Source organism: Phalacrocorax carbo, chromosome 10 (assembly GCF_963921805.1).
Source record: "Phalacrocorax carbo chromosome 10, bPhaCar2.1, whole genome shotgun sequence".
Taxonomy (NCBI): domain Eukaryota; kingdom Metazoa; phylum Chordata; class Aves; order Suliformes; family Phalacrocoracidae; genus Phalacrocorax; species Phalacrocorax carbo.
Window position 1 is genome coordinate 19055511 of NC_087522.1, and position 23153 is coordinate 19078663.

General features: G+C 56.4%; 1 protein-coding gene across 1 annotated transcript in view; it reads left to right on the top strand.

The window, feature by feature from the left end:
- LOC135315263 (ankyrin repeat and fibronectin type-III domain-containing protein 1-like) overlaps positions 1-21738 on the top strand; it is a 236040-nt gene extending 214302 nt beyond the window's left edge. The window contains exons 6-23 of the mRNA XM_064462236.1: positions 2708-2909; positions 3236-3443; positions 3755-3949; positions 4214-4327; positions 4955-5052; positions 6516-6606; positions 8724-8831; positions 9086-9185; positions 12396-12528; positions 13715-13834; positions 14229-14444; positions 14796-14962; positions 15276-15426; positions 16172-16340; positions 16589-16755; positions 17307-17517; positions 17830-18497; positions 20540-21738. Coding sequence (XP_064318306.1) covers positions 2708-2909; positions 3236-3443; positions 3755-3949; positions 4214-4327; positions 4955-5052; positions 6516-6606; positions 8724-8831; positions 9086-9185; positions 12396-12528; positions 13715-13834; positions 14229-14444; positions 14796-14962; positions 15276-15426; positions 16172-16340; positions 16589-16755; positions 17307-17517; positions 17830-18497; positions 20540-20827 — 3406 coding nt within the window. The 3' untranslated portion in view covers positions 20828-21738. The remainder of the gene's footprint in view (positions 1-2707; positions 2910-3235; positions 3444-3754; positions 3950-4213; positions 4328-4954; positions 5053-6515; positions 6607-8723; positions 8832-9085; positions 9186-12395; positions 12529-13714; positions 13835-14228; positions 14445-14795; positions 14963-15275; positions 15427-16171; positions 16341-16588; positions 16756-17306; positions 17518-17829; positions 18498-20539) is intronic.
- Positions 21739-23153: the final 1415 nt, after the last annotated feature.

Consider the following 23153-nt stretch of genomic DNA (forward strand, 5'->3'; position numbering starts at 1 on the left):
CTGAGCTCTGAATAATTTCCATCTCTTCTAATTAAAAGCAAAACAGATGAGGGAAAATAGAAATTTATCTGTGTTGCCTCCGTTTCTACCATCTCTGTGAGAACTTCCTCCAAATTGTGCAGTCTGCCTGGCCTGGGTCGTTTGTCATATATTTTAATCGGCTTTTGCACCAAAACACCACTCCTTTTTTTAAACCTTGATTCTGCAAGCATGGATGGAGCAGGGATCTGTTACAACAGGGTCTAACCCAGCTTCCAGAGAGGTACTTTTGGCATCTTCCTTCCTTTCCTGATGTGAGAGAGCATTGTTGCCTCCTTGGATGAAGGGGAACCACAGAGGAATTGGGCACCCTGTTGATGAGCCTGCTAAAAGAGCTGTCTTAACCTCTGAGCAGCAGCTGGAGGTGGAAAGAGGAGGACTTGGGCAGCAGGGAGCTCTTGTACACAAGAGAAAAGTCAAGATTTTGCTGGAGCGTTTCTTGAGTTGGTTATTTCTCTTTCCTAATTACATCAAATAGCACTTTGCTTCTTGGGCTTGGGCCATGGGTCAGGACTTGCCTTTCTGGTTGCCTCTTCCTACCAGAGTGCTCTGCCTGCACAGGCATGGGTGGCTTTTCTCTCTTAATTTCTGTCTACCAGTGACAGCAGAACTGCGTGATGCTTTTCTGCTCCTTTGATATCTGGGGTCTTGTATTTGCCACCTCTAGAAGCTTGTAGGTGCTATGTGTGGAGCACCTTGGCACGAGGAGTCTTCAGTACTGGCCATGCCAGGAGCTGCTCTGTGACCATAATGAAACACAATGTGCTCAGGCTGGCTGAGCACTCTGCATCCAGAGCCAGGTAGGTCCCAGTGAGCCCAGGGCCAGTTCTCCAGCACTTCCCTGTGTTGTGCAGGTCTCTCTCCACGTGGTGATGCCCTCCTGGTGGAGAGCCGCTCCCCTTTCCCCCCACCCCAACCAGCAGGACTCTGCTGCACAGATCTCCCCAACCTCTGCAAGGTTGCTTAGGGGTATCTTGCCACCTGAAGCTCACATGGTTGGTGTTCACTGTCTCTGTCTGGTCTGTAAGGCCCTGTGTTCAGGTAACACCCATCCCTGGAGGAATCCAGGGCAGCAGCTCGACACTGTCACTTGGGCCATGCTTGAGACCTCTAAATCTGTAGGCTGAAGCCAGTGAGAAGAGTGATTGGCAGGGCCCAACCTCCCCATCATTTTTTCGCTTTTAAATATCACAGTAATAAAAGGTAAAATCATTAAAGGACTTCTGCAGCCACTGTGCCTAATCTGAAATCAGGACGATGCACGTGGCGAGGTTGTTATTAATATCCTGCCTCCTGATGATGGCTTTATAAACATCATCATCACAGGCACAGCTTCACGGTAGCATTTTGGCATGACCTGCTAGACAACTGTCATGCTTTTTATCACGCTTACCCCTTGCTTGATATTTAACCAATAAAGTGATACGGGGAAGACCTTGTCTGTAAATACCTGACCTTATACACAAGGGTATGAGGTCAAAATTGAGAGAAACTGTGTTAAGCGTAGTTGTGCTAAATGCTCTTTAGACCTGATACTCCTTGTCTGGGAACTGTGCCATGGGCTATGGCAAGGAGGGGATCAGATGTTTGACGCCAGTGAAAACCCTCGGTGCTGTAAGGGATGACTCATGGGCAAAAGTCCCACACAGCAGCGAGGCCATGCTCGCACTAAAGCCAGGGACTTTACCCACTGGGGATGAAGTCTTGGTGGGGACCTGAGGGTCACAGCTGCAGGGAGAGGGGCAGCTCCCACTCTGGGAAGCCAAGAAAAGATGCCAGCTTTCCCAGTGCCTTGTACATATTTATGATGGCTATTTAAAGTAGAAATCAAAATCAGTGTGGAGAAAAGATTTTGTAGCTTAATCAATGTGGATGGTGAGGAGCAGCTGTGGAGCCTGGGTCTGCTGGTGAGCAGGAGACCGGGGGTCACTGGTCCCTGTCAGAACCTGGCATTGTCTCGGTGGCATTAGAAATGGCCTTTTGCCCATTCCCTGCTCTCGCTTTCCTTTCAGAGGGTGTCCTTTGCTGCAATAAGGACCCTGAGGAAAGTCACGTACCAAAGAGGGCTGAGGGATGGCAATAAGCACAGGAGATGGCTTCCTGCTAGAAGGATGGATGTGGAAAGTGTGTACAAAGCCGTCCCAAGACAACTGTGTGGTGGGCAGTGCTCACCCAGCATGGGGCTGGGGGCTGTCAGTCCCTGCGGCCCCCACTGCCCAAGGGGTCTGGGCAGCCCATCTCTTTAACAGCTGGATGGTGGAGACTGGGAGCAAGGAGAGATTTTCCTGGTGTGATGGGTGGGGACCAGTTGCAGAGCTGGGCAGCCTGAGGTTGCTGGGGCATCCCAGCTCAAGGGCAGTGTGCAGCCAGATTGGCTTTCGGGTCTGGAAGGAAACGTCTCACCCACAGAGCTCATACAAGCCCCTCAGGACTTCCCAGGGTCAGCAGCAGTGATGGGGAGGAGGAACAGACTGGCCTCAGCTGACAACAGGTCAATGTGGGCATTGCTGTCACCAGCATCCACCTTGCAGCCACTCACATCAGTGCTGCCCAGGCATTGCTCTGTCTCTCCTGGGTCGTGCCTTGGTGCCAACACTGCGGATGTGCCTCTGCCTTTCTGGCACATCCTCTGTGCCTCATTTCCCCACACCTCTTTGCCCTTTCCCAGGTCATCCTCCCCTAAAATGACGCAGCAGATGCGGGACCTGCAGCTGGCACAGGCCAGGAAGATACAGGGCCCTTCCTCACCAAACGCAGCCAAGAGGCTCTACCGAAACCTGTCAGGGAAATTCCGTGTCAACTACACATCCTTCGATGAGGGCAGCCTGGCGGGACGGGGTGAGAAGGAGAAGCTCCGCAAGTCCTACCTGGTCAGTGCCCAAGGGCTCCATCCAGTGCTGCTGTGGCCAGGAAGGTGGGGATGGAGGGTCCATGTGTGGGCGACGCTGTCATCTGGGTGGAAGCCCAAGAGTGTATTAAGTGAAGCCACCCTGGAGCAAGTTCAGCTGGAGGTGGTCCGGGTGTTTGCTCAGCATCGTCTGGTTGTGTCTGCAAAGAGCTGATGCTCCCAAGCCCCTGGGACCAGGACAGCCTGCCCCGTTTGGGTTTGTGGGGTGCTGGTTAAGGGATGGGGTGTTTGGTGGGGTGGCAGAGGGTGCCCCATGCTCAGCTGACCTGCATTTCTCCTTCCACCCAGTTCCAGAGCAATGCTGCCCTCTTTGAGGCTGTGGAGCTGCAGGACCTAGACAGGGTCCAGGAGCTGCTAAAGCAGTACAGCCCTGAGGAGCTGGACCTCAACACCCCCAACAGTGAGGGGCTACTGCCCCTGGACATCGCCATCATGACCAACAACACTCCCATCGCCAGGGCCCTGCTTCAGGCGGGAGCAAAGGAGAGCCCACACTGTGAGTTGGTGTGGGGGAGCCGTGCCGTGCACATCACTTAGGTCTCCAACCTGGTGGAGCGGGGCAGCTCAGGCAGTGGCATCCAGGTGGGGAGGCGATCACTGGGCTCTGAGAAACTGGTGCAGGCTGTAGCAGGGGTTCAAGTGGAGCCCTGCACTCAAGTGGAGCCCAGGAGCAGGTCATGGAGGGGAGGATGGTGTCTCGGGATGAGAACTTGATGCCAGCAGAGCCTGAGCTTGCCCTAACCACATTCTCGTCCCTCTTTCTGGCTCCCCTCCTGGGACCCATGGCTGTGCCCACCCACCCTATAGTTGTGAGCCTGGAGAGCCGCTCGCTACACCTTTCCACACTGGTGCGGGAAGCGGAGCAGCGTGTCAATGAGCTGACGGCACAGGTGGTGAACGAGGCGCCCAACGCCGACTGCTCCGAGAAGGAGAAGCAGCTCAAGGCCTGGGAGTGGAGATACCGGCTTTACAAGCGCATGAAGGCAGGGTTCGAGCATGCCCGTGAGTGCCTGCAGGAGGGCTTGGTGGCTGTGGGGGGCGGCCCCCACGCTGGGGGAAGGAGCAAGGCTGTGCATGGTCCAGGCACAGGGCTGCACCAGCGCCTGTCAGAGGATCCCCACGCCAGGGCTCGTTGTATGGGTGCACGGGGGGTGAGCACTCCAGGAACACGTCCCTGCTCACGGCGGGCGGGGGGCCCAGGAGGGACACTGAGGGGCTCAGAGTGACAGTCCTTGCTGTAGTGGTCCCTGTGCTCTCTGTCCCCAGGAGTGCCTGATGCCCCCACCAACGTCCACCTCTCTGTGGCCAGCAGCTCCTCAGTGCAGGTGACCTTCTGGGAACCCCTGAGCGTCAATTCGGCTGTTGTCACCAAGTACAAAGGTAGGGACTGGGGTCCTCAGAGCAGTGCAGGGGACATGCAGTGATAGCAGGTGCCCTGAGTGTGCCTGTGGGGCCTGCTGGGGCACTCACCCCCATGCACGCCATGCCAGCATGCCAGGGCCGTGGGCAGTGATGCCAAGCCACCCTTGTGCTCGAGCGTAGGAGGAGCCAGGGCTGCACACTGCTGGACAGCACAGCCACCACCCAAATGAACTGAGCTAGACCGAACCACCATTCTGCACCAAGACAAAACTCAGGGTGCCACTTGTTTGCTGCCCCCTCATCCTGCATGCTGGAGGGGCTTTGCCGTCCTGCCACTCCTGCACCCTTCACCCACTTAAACCAGATATTTTTGGCTTCTGGGAGTATTTCCCCAATCCCCAGCTCCTGACCTATCGCTTGAGGGTGCTGACCCTGTCTGATGTGGCTTGGTGAGGAGGACCACAGCTCCCCATGCTGTCACGCCCATTGTGGCTCCCCCTCTCCCTTGACTTCTCTCAGCTGCCTCGAGCTCCCGTGCTGCCTGTGGTCCCTCTGCAGCTGCTGGCCCTGACATGCTGCAGACAGCCCTGGTACCTTGTCCCTGCTCTGGGGCCATGCGGCACCTTGGGGTCTCTCTCCTTTCAGTGGAGTGGAGCTGCTCCCCCACCTTCTCACCGCCGCTGGGAGAGGCTGTGATTGACAAGCTGAAGAACCTGCACTTCACCATCCAGGGGCTGGTGTCGGTGAGCTCTCAGGGTGCCCCACAGGGGTCCGGGCTGCAAGGGGAGAGCCCACGGCTGGGAAAAGCCACTGGCCACAGTGTGGCCTATGGGGTCATTCCCTGCAGCTGATGGAGGGAGGGGATGTGGCATCATTTTGAGCAAGACGAATAGTATTGTGCCACAGTGTTCAGCACAGCCCATGGGCAGAGCTAGGAGTGTGGGGCTGGGAAAGGGATCTGCCTGTCCGTGCACAGCCATTTCTGCCCTGGCAATGGGGAAACCCCCTGCACAGGGTGCCTGGGGACTCTTGGGTGAGAGGCAGAATGGCTCCATTCACCGAGTGCCTGATTTATCCTCTGTCCCCCACCCTGCTCCCATCTCCACCCGTGCTCCTCCTGGGCAATAAATCAGTGGCTTGTTTCTCTGCCACCTTCACAGATCAACCCCCCGCACCAGCCCCATCACTCATGGGAGAGGGGGGACCAGGCCCGTCTCCATCTTCAGGAGCTCTACAAGGTCACAGGCTGGTTGGGGCTGGGGGATCCCTGATGTTTTATCTCCCTGAGAACCACAGGGGCCACGCTGCCTGTCAGCTGTCCCCTCCCTGGGGGCTGCTCTCCTGTCCTTGGCACTGATTGGACCAGTGGGGAGAGACGGGGCAGGATGGGGACTGCAGCAGGGTGGGGACTGAAGAAGGATGGAGCCTGGGATGGGAATGCAGGGAGATGCTGGGATGGTTGGAGTTGCCCTTGCCAGAGGGGTGCAGTGCTGAAGCTCTGTGGCAGGCAGGCAGGCAAGGACCACCAGCTCAGCGAACGGGGGAAGCCCTCAATGCAGTTTTAGGGGCTTAGCCAGGGCAGCAGTGCTGAAGCCCTGGAGGGGCTGTTAGGGCGCGAGCACTATCCTGGTGTGTGGTAGAACTGGGCTTGTGCAGAGCCTGGAGCAGCACCACTGCAAGGAGCTGGCCCGAGCCCATCAATCATGCTTTCAGAGCTGCTTCGCAGCCTCCTGTCCGCCTTGATGAGTGCCTGGAGGCCTTGCAACATCTGGCAGCTTGACTGAGCCTTAATCAGAGGCCTTTAATCACTGTTGCCATACCACAAGCCCTCAACAGTGTTGGGTTAGCTCTTTCCAGGGGCTGGATCCTTGCACGTCCCAGCAGGAAGGCAGAACCCCAACCCTCCAAGCTGTGGAAGCCCCATGTCTTTGGGGCTGGAGCATCTCCTGGCAAGGGGCATTCGCAATGTCCCATCTTTCCTCTACATCCCGCCCAAACCAGCCACCTAGGGTGTGGGGATTCTCTGTCTGATAACAACAGCTCTGCACAGCCCAGGGAGGTCCCTGGTGACCCAGGTGACCCGGGGTGCGGGCTCCCAGTTCAGTACTCCTTGTGGTGTATACTGGGCTACAGGGGGATCCTCCTTCCCTTGAATGCCAAGCTGGGAGAGGTGCCAGTGAACTGAGTGTGGTTTCCCTCCTCACAGGGCACAGCTTACTATGTCCAGGTGTCTGCCTACAACATGAAGGGCTGGGGCCCCCCGCAAGCCTCCGTGCCCCCTTTCGCCATCCCTTCCAGTAAGTACCACTGGGAATGTCCATGGGAGCCAGCACCAGCTGCGGGATTGATGCAAGGAGGCAGCAGCTCCCTGTGCCATCAGGGGTCCCTCTCACTGCGAGGATGGGGTCTAGTAGACCAGGCAGCAGAGGCAGCATTTGAAGTCTTGGCCCAAGTAGGGAGGCTGTGCCCAGGGGTCCATGATGCTGCCTCCATCTGATAGGAGCTTTGACAGATACTAATTTTTCAACCTGAAATTCTCCTGGCTGCCTGGTAAAGGCTGAGCCATTTTAGGCCACCTGGATCAGCTCGTCCTAAGGTGGAAGCTAGGAGAGAGGATGTTTTGCTTTCTCAGCTAAAAGGAAAGCAACGCAGCCATCTCCTCTGTAGGAAGCAAAAAACATCTCTGGATTTTTTAGCAGAGATTTGTAATTCAGGTTTTGGGAGCGGTCAGTCCTTACCGCCTCAGTGACATCTGCCCCAAAGCAGCCAAGCTTGTGCAGAACCACCGTTGGCATGTGCTGAAGGGAGACATGGTGCAATGCCCCAGGTCAGACCCTGGAGATGCCCTCTAGGGCTTGAAGCCATCCTGGTCCTGGGTGACAGTGGGCCTGGCGTGCTCCCTGTGCCAGCGCATGCTCTCGTCCATCCAGCCCAGCCCTGGGCACCTGTGTTCCCTGAAACCAAGCTGGGATGGGGGTCCTGAGCCCCACAGAGACCAGCTCTGGGCTGTCTGCACTTGTCTCCCCATGTTGGCACCAGGTCAAGTAGGAGGGAAAAGCCACCCAATTTCACACAAGGCACCCCAGGGTGCGCTGGGGGAGACAGGCCAGGAGGACTGAACTGGAAGGAGCAGCCCCAAAGGGTGAAGTTCAGGGCTGAGTGGGGTCTCCACTCCACTGTGGCAGTCCCACAGAATCAGCGCCATTGGATGTGTAAGGAGAGGACCTATGCGCACCCAGGGAGGCTGAGCCCATCCCAGCGAGCAGGTAGCAGAGCGGCGGTGCGTAGTCCCTGCCAGGCAGCGAGGGACCAGGCATGCTGCTGCACATGAGCAGTGAATGCACCACATATGGGTTGAGGTGCAGGTCTGACAGCACGTGAACAGTGATGGGGCCAGAGATGTGCAGGTACCATGCGTAGCTCTAGTTGCAGATACACAGGTGCTTTAGCACCTGTATGGAGAGATGCAAAAATACATTTGCATGTATATGAATGCATATAGTGAACCTACCCATGCACTGCATTACCCTGGCTTTTCCCTGTCCTGGCAGTAGGTGTTGGTCTTGTTTGCACCCACTTTAAAGCCCCTTTGCCATCCTGCATGGGTCACATTGCCTGTGACTGAGATCCACGCATCATCGAAACAGAGTATGGCTGAAGTGAATCAGACATGAGTGGGTTTTATTTATTTTTATGTCCATTAATATTTCTCCCTTCAGTAAAGATCCTTCCCTGGCCCAGCAGAATATAGACAGGCACCTCCCTGGGTGTTTTTAAAGCTCCTAAAAATAGTGGCAAGCCCCAGCCAAAGTTAACAGAGCTGAACTTTCCATGGAAAACAGCAGCAGGCAGGACACAGGGGGTGTTTAAAGCAATTAATGTAAAGCTAACGTAGAAGCGCCGGCGGGTCCCCGGCCCCACTCCTGGTCCTGCTGCTGTCTCACAACGGGTGGAGCTGGCAGGAGAGCTTATTTACATGTTTGCTGAGGTGAGCCCAGCTCTCAGCACTTGCCCAGAGAAAGCTGCAGCTCTGGGGAAGACCTGGAGGAAGACACTGGAAAGAATTTTATTTTTTAAGGCCAGTGAAGTGTGGCAGCAACAGATGGGAGCTTGTTCTTTCCGTCTGCCATGTCCCTGCTGTGCTGCGGGGTGGCTGGTGGCCATGGGGTGCTGTGCAGAGCCAGGGTGCTCCTGGGAAGAGGGGCGCAAAACTGGGGATCTCCCAAAGCCCAGCCCACCCAGAGGTGCCCAGCATCCATGACTGCTGCCATGCCATGCTGTGCCATGCGCGCCTGTGGGACACAAAAGTGGGGTGCCGGGAGCTGACTTGCCGTGGGGAGGAGGGGACGGGAAGCCCTCTTTCTCCCAGGCTGAGGGGTAGGTGCTGAGGGTGATGCTCATCTGTCCCCTGCAGACTGGCGGGAGTACGATGGCCGGGCTCCACGGCGAAGGGGACAAGCTGAAGCTCTGGACCATCTGCTGGGCCAGGTGAAGACTGTCCACCAGCACTGTGTTTGCCATGGTGAGTGCACGGCATGGCGCTGCAGGGAGGCTGGGGTGGCGGATCCAGCCTGGCCCCCCCGGGTTGTGACATGGTCTGGGAGTCTTGGGGTGGCATCAGGAGTAGGTCTGTCCCATGGATGAGCATAGCAGGGAGACAGCTCAGGCAGTGGAGACCTTGGCACAGCCTTCCCACCAGATTGGCATGCCATGCCATGGACTGCCAGTGAGTCCCTTCGTCTCCTCCTGCAGCATCCTCTGCTCTCTGTTCCCCAGAGCCCTGCAAGAACCAGCCCCAGAGCAGGAAGCACTCTGTCTCCAAGAGCCTCAAGCACCTCTTCCACCCTGGCAGCAAGTTTCTCAAGACGCTGAAGCGGTGAGCAACTGTTGTGCAGGGGTGGTGGAGAGCCCATCTCCCAGAGGGGACATAGGGCTGTCCATCCTGGGCATGGCTGGGAGCTGTGTGCGCAAGCCAGGGACTGAGGGGTGCTCAGAGATGGGTCCTTGCCTGGAGTGAGCTGGTGGTGTCAGTGGAGATGAGTCCCATTGCCCAGAAATCAAACATTTGTCCTTGGTGTTTCCATGTGGACTGGCCAAGCTGCACTTGTACCCAGATCCCTGCACCATCTCCAAGCATCACCAAACACCCCACCCTCCTCTAGACCCACCACCCTCCTACCACCCACCTTCATGCTTGACTTCCAGGCACCCCAGCATGTCTCCTGGCCCCATCATAGAATCATAGAACCGTTAAGGTTGGAAAAGACCCCTAAGATCATCAAGTCCAACCACTAACCTATCACTGCCAAGTCCACCACTAAACCATATCTTCAAGCACCACATCTACCCTTCTTTTAAATACCTCCAGGGATGGAGACTCAGCCACCTCCCAGGGCAGCCTGTTCCTATGCCGGACAACCCTTTCCTTGAAGAAGTTTTTCCTAATATCCAACCTAAACTTCTCCTGGTGCATCTTGAGGCCATTTCCTCTTGTCCTGTCGCTTGCAACTAGGGAGAAGAGACCGACCCCCACCTCACTACAACCTCCTTTCAGGTAGTTGTAGAGAGCGGTAAGGTCTCCCCTCAGCCCCCTCTTCTCCAGGCTAAACACCCCCAGCTCCCTCAGCTGCTCCTCATCAGACTTGTTCTCCAGACCCTTCCCCAGCTTCGTTGCCCTTCTCTGGACACGCTCCAGCACCTCGATGTCCTTGTCCTGAGAGGCCCAAAACTGCACACAGTACTCGAGGTGTGGCCTCACCAGTGCCGAGTACAGGGGCACGATCACCTCCCTGCTCCTGCTGGCCACACTATTCCTGATACAAGCCAGGATGCTGTTGGCCTCCTTGGCCACCTGGGCACACTGCTGGCTCACGTTCAGCCGGCTGTCAGCCAGCACCCCCAGGTCCTTTTCCTCCAGGCAGCTCTCCAGCCACTCCTCTTTGCTCTTCTTTGACTGTGTTTGAGCTGCTGGACCTCATTCCTAGACTTGCTGTGCCGCTGTTTGAAATGGGGTGGTGGGCAGCAGGCGCTATAGCCACTGGCTAAGAGCAGAGCGGTGTTGTACACGTCCTGCAGCTCCATGCTGGGGAGTAGCTGGCTGACACCCACTTTTCAGCTGACTCAGCCCCCGGGAAATCCCAAGCTGAAGCGGGCTGTCCTGCCACTCCTCCCCAGGCCTGTACCGTTGCATGGGGCTGTTGTGACCCAAGTGCAGGACCCGGCACTTAGCCTGGTTGAATCTCATACCATTGGCTCCAGCCCAATGATCCAGCCTGTCCATGTCCCTCTGTAGGGCCTTTCTGCCCTCCAGCAGATCAACACTTCCACCCAGCTTGGTGTTATCTGCAAACTTACTGAGGGTGCACTCAATCCCCTCATCAATGAAGATATTGAACAGGACCAGCCCCAACACTGAGCCCTGGGGAACCTAGCTTACCTGGGGAACCTAGAGTAAGCCCTAGCTTATTCGTGACCGGCCGCCAACTGGATATGACTCCATTCACCACCACTCTCTGGGCTCGGCCGTCCAGCCAGTTTTTAACCCAGCACAGAGTGCACTTGCCCAAGCTGTGAGCAGCCAGCTTCTCCAGGAGAATGCTGTGGCAGACAGTGTCAAAGGCCTTACTAAAGTCCAAGTAGACAATGTCCACGGCCTTCCCCTCATCCCCTAATCAGGTCACCTTATCATAGAAGGAGGCCAGGTTAGTGAGGCAGGACCTCCCTTTAATAAACCCATGCTAGCTGAGCCCGATCCCCTGGGTGTCCCGAATGTGCTGCGTAATGGCATTTAAGATGATCTGCTCCATGACCTTTCCTGGCACCGAGGTCAGGCTGACAGGCCTGTAGTTTCCTGGATCCTCCTTCCGACCCTTCTTGTAGAGGGGCTTCACATTCTCTAGTTTCCAGTCATCTGGGACCTCCCCGGTTGACCAGGACTGCTGATAAATGAGGGAGAGTGACTTGGTGAGCTCCTCTGCCAGCTCCCTCAGTATCCTCAGGTGGATCCCTTCCGGCCCCATTGACTTGTGAACATCCAGGTGAACATCCAGGTGAAGGAGCAGTTCGGTGACTGACACCTCTTCAACACCTGGGACTTCATTCTGCATACTAGCTCCATCTCCCAGCACAGGGGCCTGACAACCCTGAGGATGACCAGTCTGACTATTAAAGACTGAGGCAAAGAAAGCATTAAGTACCTCAGCCTTCTCCTCATCTTTAGTGGCAAGGTTACCTTCCGCATCCAACAAAGGAGGGAGATCCTCCCTGGCCCTTCTTTTGTCACTGATGTATTTATAAAAACATTTTTTGTTATCTTTAACGGTGGCAGCCAGTTTAAGTTCCAGCTGGGCCTTCGCCTTCCTAATCTTTTCCCTGCATAACCTCACAACATCCTTGTGGTCCTCCTGAGCCACCTGCCCCTTCTTCCAAAGGCGGTAAGCTCTCCTTTTTTTCTTGAGTTCCAGCCAAAGCTCCCTATTCAGCCAAGCCGGTCTTCTCCCCCGCCTGCTCGACTTACGGCACATGGGGATGGCCTGCTCCTGCGCCTTTGAGGCTTCCTTCTTTAATAACATCCAGCCTTCCTGGACTCCTTTGCCCTTCAGAACTGCCTCCCAAGGGACTCTGTTAACCATACTCCTTAACAATCCAAAGTCTGCCCTTCTGAAGTTCGGGGTAGTGGTTTAGCTGACCCTCTTCCTTACTTCTCCAAGACTCGAGAACTCTATCATGTCATGGTCGCTGAGCCCAAGACAACCTCCGACCACCACATCACCCACCAGGCCTTCTCTGTTCGTAAACAGCAGGTCCAGCGGGGCACCTCCCCTGGTTGGCTCACTTACCGTCCCTTGTGCTGGCCACGGCATCGGCCATGGCATCAGCTGTGGCATTGGGCCAGGCTCACCTTGCTGGCAGTGTTGGGTTCCTTTTCCTGCTCCTGTACTGGCCGTGTGCCTCTTCTGCCATGGGCTGGTGGAGAGGAGCTGAGACGTGGGGGAGGGTGTGTACTCTGTCCTTGGGAGCGAGATCCTTTGGGAAATGAAGCTGGCAGCTGGGGGTGACAGTGATGTCTGTCTTCCCTCCCATCCAGGGGCCTTTACCTGACAGCCATCTTCTATAAGGATGACAACATCCTGGTGACCCATGAAGACCAGATCCCTGTGGTGGAGATTGATGACACCTACTCCTGCCTGCTCATGCAGGATTTTCTCTGGTTCACCAAGGTGGGTGGCCCAGGGACACTGTGCTATGTGCTGGGGCACAGCAGCACTGTGTCTCCTGACAAATCTGCCTGCCACCCTGGATGCTGCTGAGATGACACCACCACATCTTCAGAGTGCCTTCATTGCAGCACCTTCCCTGCTGCTGCCCATGCAGGCAGCTGTGCCCATCATGCGTGGGGTGTTGTGGGGCTCCTGCCAGGGCTGGCTGGGTCTGATTTGGGGCTGGGAGCAGTATCAGGGGACACCCCATGTGCACAAAGTGAGCACGAGCTACTCCAGCTACTTGCACCAGACAACACAACATCTGGCAGCTCCTGGGCTCCCCATCATTGGCTCCAGGACCTCTGCTGTGCCTCTGCCCTCCCACACTCAGCGGGGCAGAGTGATGCTGAGAGCCAGTCGCATCCCAGGAGTGCCTGGGTGAGCCAAGCAGACATTGTGCACCACCGCTGCCTTCAGTTGGCAGCAGCCTGCTGTCCGCCCTGGGCACTGGGGCTTGGCAGTGCAGGCAGCCCGCAGGCTTGCTGGGCTTCGGCACGGACTGAGAAACCACCAGGGAATGGCATTTCCACCTGAACCCCTGGAAGCCCAAAGGTGGGCGATGGACCAGCGCCATGCTGGGCAGGCTGTGTGCCGCGAAGGGTGAATGATGGACCAGTGCCGCACTGGGCAGGCTGCCTTTCCACAGGGATGCCAGCGGCTTCTCAGCTGTTTAACTGCTTCACCGCAGCATCCTGCCATGGCAGCTCTGCCTCTGTTGTACAGAGGAGGATGTGCTGGGTGCTGCTGCCAGGTCCTCCGCTGTCAGTAGGCTTAGTGAAAGGGCAGGCAGGCAGCTCAGGGCCAAAATCTTTTGCTGGATGGTCCTTATCTACTGAGGCAGAAGGCTATCTTCTCCCTTCTTCTCTTGACTCTCTTCTACTCAGTCTTAAGAAGGTCTCAGTCCTAGATGAAGACAGATATCTGAGTGGACACGGCATGGTGCTACCTTTGGGTACAGGCTCTGGAGGCATCTCAGGGAGCCTGTGGCATAGGAAATCGCACCCCTGCTGAGAGGTGATATGTGCAGGTGCATGTTCCTAACCCAGCTCAAAAAGAAAGGCAAACTGATTTCCCCAAAGCACTTTTGTGTGAGCCAGCTGCAGGCGGCAGCAGCTGGTGGTGACAGCCCTTTGGTGTGCTGCAGGTGTCATGCATGTGGGATGAGATCCTGTGGCTGCGGCAGTGTGTCACCGTCTCCCAGTCGTCCTGTTCCTGCATCCTGCAGACACGCTTCAAGATGCTGCTGGCCATCTCACAAATGCAGGTGAGGGTGGGCCTGAGGGGGTAAAGTGAGTGCTTTTTGGGGGATCACTGTGGGCTGAGCTCCCTTGGGTGCAGCACGTGCATGTGCCACAGCCAGGAAAACTCCAGGATCTGCCAGTCCTGCCCACAGCTTGGTTAGTGGCAGGACCGGGTGTCCCTGCCTTGTCCTTCTTGGCAGGACCCTGGTCATGGGGTGATAGGATGGCAGGCTTCATGACAATCTCATGCAGAGGGACTGGGGGCTGTTGGTGAGTGCTTTGCTGGGCAGGCTGGTTTCCAGCAGGCAGAGGGGAGACCCCCAGTCATGTCCCAGCTGTCCAGACCCACAGAGCACTGTGCCTTGAGGACGTCCCCTGAACTGCTGCTTTCTCCTGCCCTTCCATCCCATCACGCAGGGGCTGCTGGGCATCCAGGACCTGGGGCAGGTCTTCTTCGAGCCTGTCAAAGACAAACAGGGAAACATACTCATCGTCACCCTGAAGGAGGTGAAGACCAACCAGACCTTTGAGAGCGTCCGCTGGGTTCCCATCTGCAAGCTGCAGACCAGCCGCAAGTCTGTGTCCTCCCCTGAGGAGCCCACTGCTCTGGACACGCTGCTCATCTCTGTCCAGGTGCTGCGCTGGTCCTGTCAAGGCAGGGAATTGCAGTGGGCTACTTTGGGGGACCACCAGTGCTCTCTGCCCCCCCTCAGGCTCTAAAGGCCACAGCAGAGCCCAGGGTACAAAGGGTTTGGTCCTGGCTGCAGGCAGAGGGGGAGCAGAGCCCAACCAGCCTGCAAAACCCTGTTGCTTTGAGGGGAGGCATCAGGATGGTGCTGGATTCATCCTAGCGGCACCGGATTGTATCTGCTTTGCCGCTTCCCTTATGCTGGCTGAGCTGGCTGTGCTCCAGCAGCTGGCATGAGGGCAGGAGAGAGCCCTGCTGTGAGGACTGGCTTAATCCAACAGTGCCTTTCTCCTCAGGACAAGCTAGCTTACCACCAGCAGAGCAGCCATGCCCTCTCCCCAGGCCTCTATCTGGGCTACTTGAAGCTCTGCAGCGCCGTGGATCAGATCCGAGTGTTGGTGCCGGAGCGGCTCCCCAACATCCTGTGCCACGTCAAGATTCGCTCCAACCCCAACATCTCCAGGTGGGACTTGCAGAGCTGCTCATCCAGGGCATCCAGGCTTCTCTGTCCCATTGAGCCTGAGAGCACCCATCACCTCCTGCTTCTGCTCCTGGCAGTAGCATAATATGCCCTCTCAGCCCTGCTGCCTGCCATGCAGGGCAGCCTAGAGCTGCAGCAAACCAAGGTCCCCTTCTACCTCTGCAACTCTTGCATCCCTTGGGGTGCTGCACCATCTGGGGAGGAACAGCCAAGCCAACAGCTCTTGTAGCAATTGCGCATCCAGATCCACCCCAAGCTGCTCCTCCCTGCATGTGTCTGTCTCTCCCTTCTCCAGGGAGGAGTGGGAATGGCTGCAGAAGATGGCCAGTGTGGAGGAGCCCGTTCCTGCAGAGCTAGAGACTGAGACTTCCCAGAACCACTTGTTTCAGGAGCTCCAAGTGGCCATCAAGGAGCTGATGACCCTGGTCAACATCCCATTGGAAGAGGTACAGGCAGGTGCCAATGTCTAGGGAGGAAGGAGGGAAAGGAGCCATGCAGCATCATGCTGGTCACCACAGCAGGCAGGGTACCACAGCCCCTGGTCCCTCTTTGGGGGCCTGAAGCATCAGATTTTAGTCTCATGCAAATAGAAGGCAAGTGGTGGACATCCAGCACCTGAAGCATCTGCCTGCCCAGGGACAGTGTCCACAGGAGCTGTTTGTCTTACCCTCGCATGTACCTCCGAAGCAAGGATGGTGAATCTGGGTTTGCATTATTGCCTGCCTTGTGGTTTGGTCCTGGGCTCAGCCCTTGCAGCATGAGACTGGCCTAGCTCTGCCCCTCCAAAGCAGGACGGTCCTGGGCCAGCCATGGGATGGAGCTGCAGCCTCCTGGGCCAGACTCCACAGGGAGAAATCCCTCCTCCACCATGCTGAGTATTCGCTGTGAAGGTGTGTCCACCAGCCCCAGCGCCAGGCTGAGTGGCTGTGAGGACACCACTCTGAGCAGGGCTGAGACCATGGCTGGTAGCACTTCTTCTCTGAGACCCTGTTGTAGTGACTTTGGCCCCTAGTTTAAAGCCTTTTAGGAGAAGTAAGAAAGATGATGACGGATGATGCCAGAAGCAAGGAGCCTCTGGCTCTGTGCTGAAACAGCAATGTCCCCTGGCCATTGACTCCTCTGTGGATGAGGACTCAGTGGAGGGCCCACCAGGTGATGTTTGCAGCTGTAACCTGCAGGGTCTTCTTGCAGGCCAAAGATTTCCGTCTGTACAGCCAAGAGGTGCTGGACTTTGGGGGCCAGGTCTCATTCCTCCTCCTGCTGCCTCCATCGGATGATGTCTGCACCGCTCCGGGCCAGAACAACCCTTACACCCCTCGCTCCGGCTTCCTCACACTGCCGCTGCAGATCTTCGAGCTAGGTGAGGAGAGAGGATGCCAAAACCCAGCCTTGCTGGTCTCCTTGTCCTCTGAGACCTCCTGAGAGCTGGGACAGGCAGTGAGATGTGCTGGAGCTCCCTCACCTCCCCCAGGAGAGGAGGGATGGAGGAGGATGCTGAGGGGTCTCCATGTGAGCTAGAGTGTTGCCTCCTCCCTGCGTTGGGTGACTGTGGAGGAGCCCATAGGGCATCCACAGCAAGGGACCTGATATTTTTCATTCCCTTCCCAGTCCACTTCTTCACATATGACCGGGAGTTCATTACCCAGTACTGCCAGGTGTCTGCCCTCCTGGAGCTGGAGTCACTTCTCTCCCAGCAGAGCCTCAGGGAGGCCTTCTCCGATGCTGAGCTTTCCACCGCGAAGCAGAGGCACCAGCAGGTTCAGGACTACATCCAGGTATGCAGCAGGGGAGCATGCTGGGAGGGTGCCAGGCTCAGTGGTGCCCCTGGACATGGCCAGGACAGTCATGCCCTGGACAAGCTGCAGGAGCATCCCCCCCCATGGCTGTTCACTAGTGTTCCCAGCCATGACCCTGTGGGGTTTCTCTGACATGGCAGACAGACAGCAGCAGGCAGGGCTTTGTCTAGCAACTTCTTTCTGCAATGATTACCTAAGAAAGTCCTGATTAGAGAGTCGGAGGCTTCTGCTCTGCAGGTTCCCACCTTGCTTGAACAGGGTCTGGAAGTGCGTTTTGGGATGGACATGCGAAGGGGCACCCCACGCTGCCCCCTTTCGCAGCACGTCCTGCTGAACCAGCAGCTGCTGGTGGTCGAAGCAGCGTCTTCCCACCTGAGAGCATTTTCTTGGGATTCCCTGACTTGGGGATTTCCCAAGAAGTCACACCCTCTTGGGAAAGGTGTGTGGGGAGAGCCTGTGTTTTGCTGTGGGGGTTTTTTGTTGCTGTTGTTTGCTTGCTGAAAGGAATCCTTCATTTCCTATTTTGGCAGCAAATGGAGGAGATCTGGCGTGAGATGCGCTGGATTATGGATGCCCTGCAACATGCCCGATACAAGCAGCCCTCCTGCGGAGTGTCTCTCAGTGGCTTCCTCAGTGAGGCCAGTGGTGCAATGAAGCAGAAAACCCGATCCACCTCATCCCACCTTGACTACCTTCCCTCCCCGGCACCCTCTCCAGAGACCAGCCGTAAGCTCAACTCTGGTAAGGACCTGCCTTTGTAAAGCTCCTGCCTGGTGGGCTCAGGGCTTCCCATGATCGGGGGGAATGGGAGGGCTGCTCTGGCTGGCTGCACCTTGGGAGTGCAGGCAGGGCCAGTGCCAGGAGTATGGGCAGGGCAGTCAGTCTCAGCTGGGGCAGGATCTGCTCTGCCTGTGCCTTGATGAGCACCGGATGGGTATACGGCAAGGGGGTAAACACTCACGGGCTTCCTTGGATGCCATCTGGTGCGAACCCTCAGCCAGGGTTGCCATCAGCAAGGCTGAGTCCCCTTTGCTTCTCTTACACCCCTCACAGACTCACATGGGCTGTCAGATGAGGAGGGCTCCTCGGAGGTTTTCCTGGCCACCGACAGCGACTACGATTCCAGCAGGGCACAGAGCCCGAAGGAGCTCGACCTTGTGTACTCCTCCACGGGGCCCGAGTGCTGCAGCAGGAGAGTCACCCGCACCCTCCAGGACAGTGCTCCAGACGTCCTGCAGACCCATGAGCTCAAGACCCCACCGCCGCCACCGCCGCCGGCGGAGGAGCCCCGGCTGCCCCCGGAGCTCTATGACAGTGACTTTGTCCTGCCCAGCCGACAGATCGAGCTGCTGCGCATCACAGAAAAGCGGCAGGCGTACTGCGTTCGAACCAGCAGCCTGGACTTCCCCAAACCGCTCTGCCAGGCAGCCAGAAAGTCCTGCCCCGGCTCAGTTGACAGCTCCCCAACAGAGAGCAGGACCGCGGGCCACTGTGGCCAGCTCAGGCTGGGGACTGGTTCAATGCCCAGCCCTGAGTGCGGCCAGGACAGGCAGGGCTCTGAGCCTGTCTTCCCGATGCACTCAGCCGAGTGGACTCAGAGCTTCCAGGAGCAGCCGGAGCAGCCCAGGTGCTTGGCCGACCAAGGGAAGAAGCCAGGCTCTGTCACCTTACGGGTCTGCCCTCAATATGAAACCGGACTCTCCAAAGATACCAGTGTCAAGGTACTGGAGCCTGCAAAGGGCAGTGTTACGGCTCTGCTGTGCCCAGATGGAAAGGGCTGGCAGGATGGGGAGGCAGGCAGCGAGGGCACACATGCCCCTCTCCTGGCACTGCCCTCTCCATCCTCCACCATCTGGGGGTGAGGTCCCCTGGAGACCCACAGCACTCCCACCCCGCATCCCTTTGTCCCTGCAGCAGTGACAAGGCTCCTGGCAGTGCAGGACAGGACACATGACTCTGTGGGAGCAATAGCCGCTGCTGCAGAAGGGGTGAGCCAGGGCTACGGGTAGGGTATTTTGGGGGGACAAGGCAGTGGTGCCGTGGTTCAGCTCTCAGTCCGTGGTTCAACGGCTGACAGTGGGTTAGTGCCAGCCAAGGCGAGCAGAGCGTGAGCAAAGGTCACACTGATGGGTTTCCTTCATATCTGGGTGTTCAAACACATCAGCCCCCTGGCCAAAATCCAGCTGTCATCTGCCCTGCCCTGGCCCTGGCCCTCCCACAGCTTCCCCTCCCTGGGTTTCTGCTCCCCTCCCTCCAGCCCTGTGCGCCTTTGGGGAAGGGGGAGCAGGAGCTGCTCGTCTCCAGCCCGTGAAGGCAAGCAGACAAAGCTGCCTCCTTGCTGCAGGCGTTGGGGTCCATCAGAGCCACTGTGTGACCTGGTTCCTCTCCCTGAGGGCTTTGCTGCTGAGAGCTGGCCCCCCCCCAGCTCTGATCACCCTCACCTGCTCCAGGTGGGATCCCCTATGGAGGAGGACCCCCAGGGCACATGTCTTGGGCAGGTCCCCCTCTGTCTGTGCCACCTCCTTTGCTCCCAGCCACGAAGACCCTTCCCCTCTTGAAATTTCCCTTTCAACATTCCTGTTGCCTAGAGTGGAGGCTGACGGAGAAGCCCATGCGCAGCCTGCCCATAAAATGGCAGAGGAAGGACAGAGCTGACAGGCTGATGGGTTTTATTGCTGGGGAGTTTTGATAGCTGGTTTCTCCGCACCCAGCGGGGATGTTAGAAGCAGAGGGGAATCTGACTTGCAGTATTTATTTTTCATTTGAGAAATTACCATAGATTTCTATGCAACTGAAGCGCAGCCCTCGGGTTCCTGGCGGGCTGCCCACGTGGCTTTTGAAGTTGTAAAGCCCTGGACACGCCTGCTTGAAAGCATTTTACGATGTTCTTCTCGAAGAAAGCCGAGTTCAAAGGAAAGGCTCCTCGGCTGGCATAAATCAGCTAAGCCCTGCGATGATTGTTCGGAGCTGGCAGGGCTCACGTGGGCCGAGGGCTTGGACCACCCTGCCAGGGCACTGCTCACAGCACTCCACAAGCCCTTATGGATGTGCCAAAGGAAACCGTTGCCTTGCCTGGGCGAGGATGGATGTCCCGCTTTAGGGCCTTTGAAGTCAAGTAGCAGGCTCCTGACAGTCATTAACAGCCAGGGCCCAGATGAGTTTGTTTTCTCAGCCATATTTGGGATTCAGAAGGCAGTCCCCAAGAAAGCAGAGAGGGAGAGCGAGCGTAGCTGTTGGTGGGAGAACCCCAAGCTTGTGAACGGGATGAAATTTGGCACCACTTCCCAAAGAGGCTTCAGTTCAGCACTGCTTGTTTGGCAGAGCTGTTGTGGTTCAGCTGCTCTGACCATCTGGATACTTCTCTCAAGAGGGACGTTACGCACATGCCTCAGTGGTGCCAGGATCGGGGCTGGGGCTGAGCCCTGTCTGGCCGCAGGTAATGGGATGGTGGGGCATGCAGAGCGGAGCAGTCGGGCCGTAGGTGACATGTGCAAGAGTTGAGCTGTAGGGACTCGGAGCGTGCGGTGGTGACAGGAAAGCGGTGCGTGAGGTGGGGCCCTGGCACACCAGGTCTCCCTGGGCACAGTGTGCCTGGGGCTCCGCGTCAGGCTGCTGCTGCTTGCTCACCAGGCACCTTCGGGCTGGCTGTTTCACCACCCTAATGATCACCGCTGTAGGACACAGCACGTGCTGCCTCTGGCCCCCGGTTCCTCCTCGTTCCTCCCCCTTACCATCTATCTCTCCCACCTTTCTCTTTCCGCAGCTGCACATCACCAGCCAGACATCTGCTGGGGAGGTGGTGAAGCTAGTGGTGCTTGAGATGAATGACATCTCCCGTGGCATTCTGGGCGGCTCAGCCGCCTTCTGCTATGGTGAGGAGCAGCTGGAGCACTTCGGACTGGTGTTTGCCTCTGACGAGAGCGAGCGGTGGCTTCCCGATGACTTCTTGCCTTTGTCCCTCCAAACCACCTGGCCCGAGGGGCGGTTCTACGTCCGGATCAAGGAGACGTCCCCTCTGGTGCTCCAGTACGGGCCAGCGACCACCGTATGAGAGGAGGCGAGCTGGCTGGGCGGCACAGGGACCTTAGCTTCCAGAGAGCAGACAGCTCGTCTCTGATGCTTCCTTCTTCCACAGACACCCTCTCATCAGGCATCCGCACGGTGGAATGGGATCATACTGGGTTGTGTGTTATTTGTTTGTGTTATTTTTTTACTTTTTTTTTTTTTAACCAAAGAGACATCAAGACTCACTTTTTCTGACTGCAGAAGAGGAGGGTGGAGTGCAGAGACCTCAGAGCTTGGGAGGAATCTCTGCAGGAATGGAATTTTTGAAAGTAAACATTTTTAAGGGGAAGGGGGGAGAGAGAGGAAAAATATTACAAGAAGCAGCAGCAATACCTTTTTTTTCTTTCTTCTTTTTCTGAAAAGCCTTGTCTGGGATTCACTGAAGGCAAAGCCACAGAGGATTGCTGGGGAGGGTTGTGGTGTCAATGAGGAGAGGGCACGAGCCACAGGTTTTCTTATCAGCCCTCCTTTCACTATACCTGGATAAACAATTCTTGCACATAGTTCTTGGAACAAAATGATATTATTATTTTTTCCTGAAAAAAAAAAAAGAATAATAATTGTCCTAGAGACGCTGGAGTTGTGTAAGAGGTGAAGACACTTTGACTTGTTTTAAAGGCAAAAGGAACCCACACAGCCAGCCCCATGCACACACAGATGTGCACACAGCTGTGTTGATACCACCACTAGAGGTTTGCTATAGGGCATCTACTGCAACACCCCGCGCACCACCTTGGGATTTCTTTTCCTCCTCAGTTGTCGTTTTGTTCTGGTGATTGTGCTTGGCCTCTCTTGTATGTCCTATAGCATGACATTTTGTTAGCCACTAAGTCTCTTGTTAACAAGGTTATTTTTCTGATCTCCTGTGGTCCATAGTAAAGATTGCTGCTGACTGCATATCACTCTTTTGTTTCTTGTGGCTTGATGTGTAGTGTTCTTTCATCCCCCAAATGAGACCTGATTTCAAGGGCTGGGTTCATCTTTCCCAGGAGCATTTAATGGGATGCTTTCCACCCAGTGGAGGTTTATGTTAACATGTAAATCGCATGTATGGGAGCAAAGTGCAAGTTAAAAAATATTTTCTGGGCTTCGCTGCTCTGTAAGGCAGTAAAATAAGCTTTGGCATGCAAAGGCAGTCACCTCCACGTGGTGTTGGAAACCCTATGGTTGTAGGGCCCAAGCATCTGCAGTTAAATGCATTAATCCAGTCCTGCAGCCACCACTGAGGGAAGAACACCAGGGGAAGAGCGTGGAAGGCAGTGAGAGCTCACAGCTGTATTGCAGCTGGCGCAGACACTTTCAAGCGAGCAGCAGCAAGCAAGGTGCAAGGTTGGCGGGCCTTCGCCAGGTGAGGCTCATGTTGCCAGTGCCCCTTTAGCAGCCACCTTGCTCCCCTTCTCTCTGCATGGAGGGATTAGACCTGGGCAGCAGACCCCCATCCCTGGGTGCTGGGGTGAAGGCAGGGGCTCTGCAGGCAGCCACGCAGGGTCTGCCTGCTGACTACTGTTAGTCCTTGGAGGTTTGTCGTTCCTCGCCTTGCTACAGAGAGCCAGTGGCACACTGTGCAGTCTGGGCAGGAATATATCCCAGCACGAGCCCTTCGCCACCCCACGTCAAAGCCACTCTGAAGGGGAGGATCGTGTGCCAGCCCCTCAGCTGGTGCAAATCAACAGCACTGCATTGACGTCAGCACAGACACCACCATGGGACGTGGAGGCGAGCGGCAAAGGAACATTTAAAAAGGTACTTCTCCTACCTTCTTTCTCCTTCGCTCATCTCCTGCCTCAAGTGAAAACCAATCCCACTTTCCCAGGTCAAGGAAGAAACAGTTTGGTGAGTGTAGAGGTTCTCATGGAGTTTGTCCTTGTTGGGCATCCACGGGCATCGACATTCTGAAGAGGCAGGAGCTTCAGGGTAGCCCTTCCCTAGCAAGAGCCTTTTCACATGTGTCACTGGCGCTCAGAGCCTGGGGCAGAGGAGAGGGAAGGCACAACTGGTGGAAAACTACTAAGTGGCTCTCCGGAAGTCCCAGAGTAAATTCGGTATTAGAGCAGGGCTACGTACAGAAGGATACATCTGTGTTCCTGATGCTCCTGAGCACGGATCCATGCAACTCTTGCTGCCCTTTTATTTGACCCCAGAAGGGAAAAAGGCCTCCCCTTTTCTTAAGCAGTTGTTCTCCCCTCCTAGAAGTCCTGCTCCTTCAAAAGAGATGGAGCCATGACCCAAAGCCAGGTGCTGACTCTTTGGCCAGGTGGACATGGTGCAAGCTCTGCCGCTAGACCCTGCTGGGATCTGGTACCCACATTTCT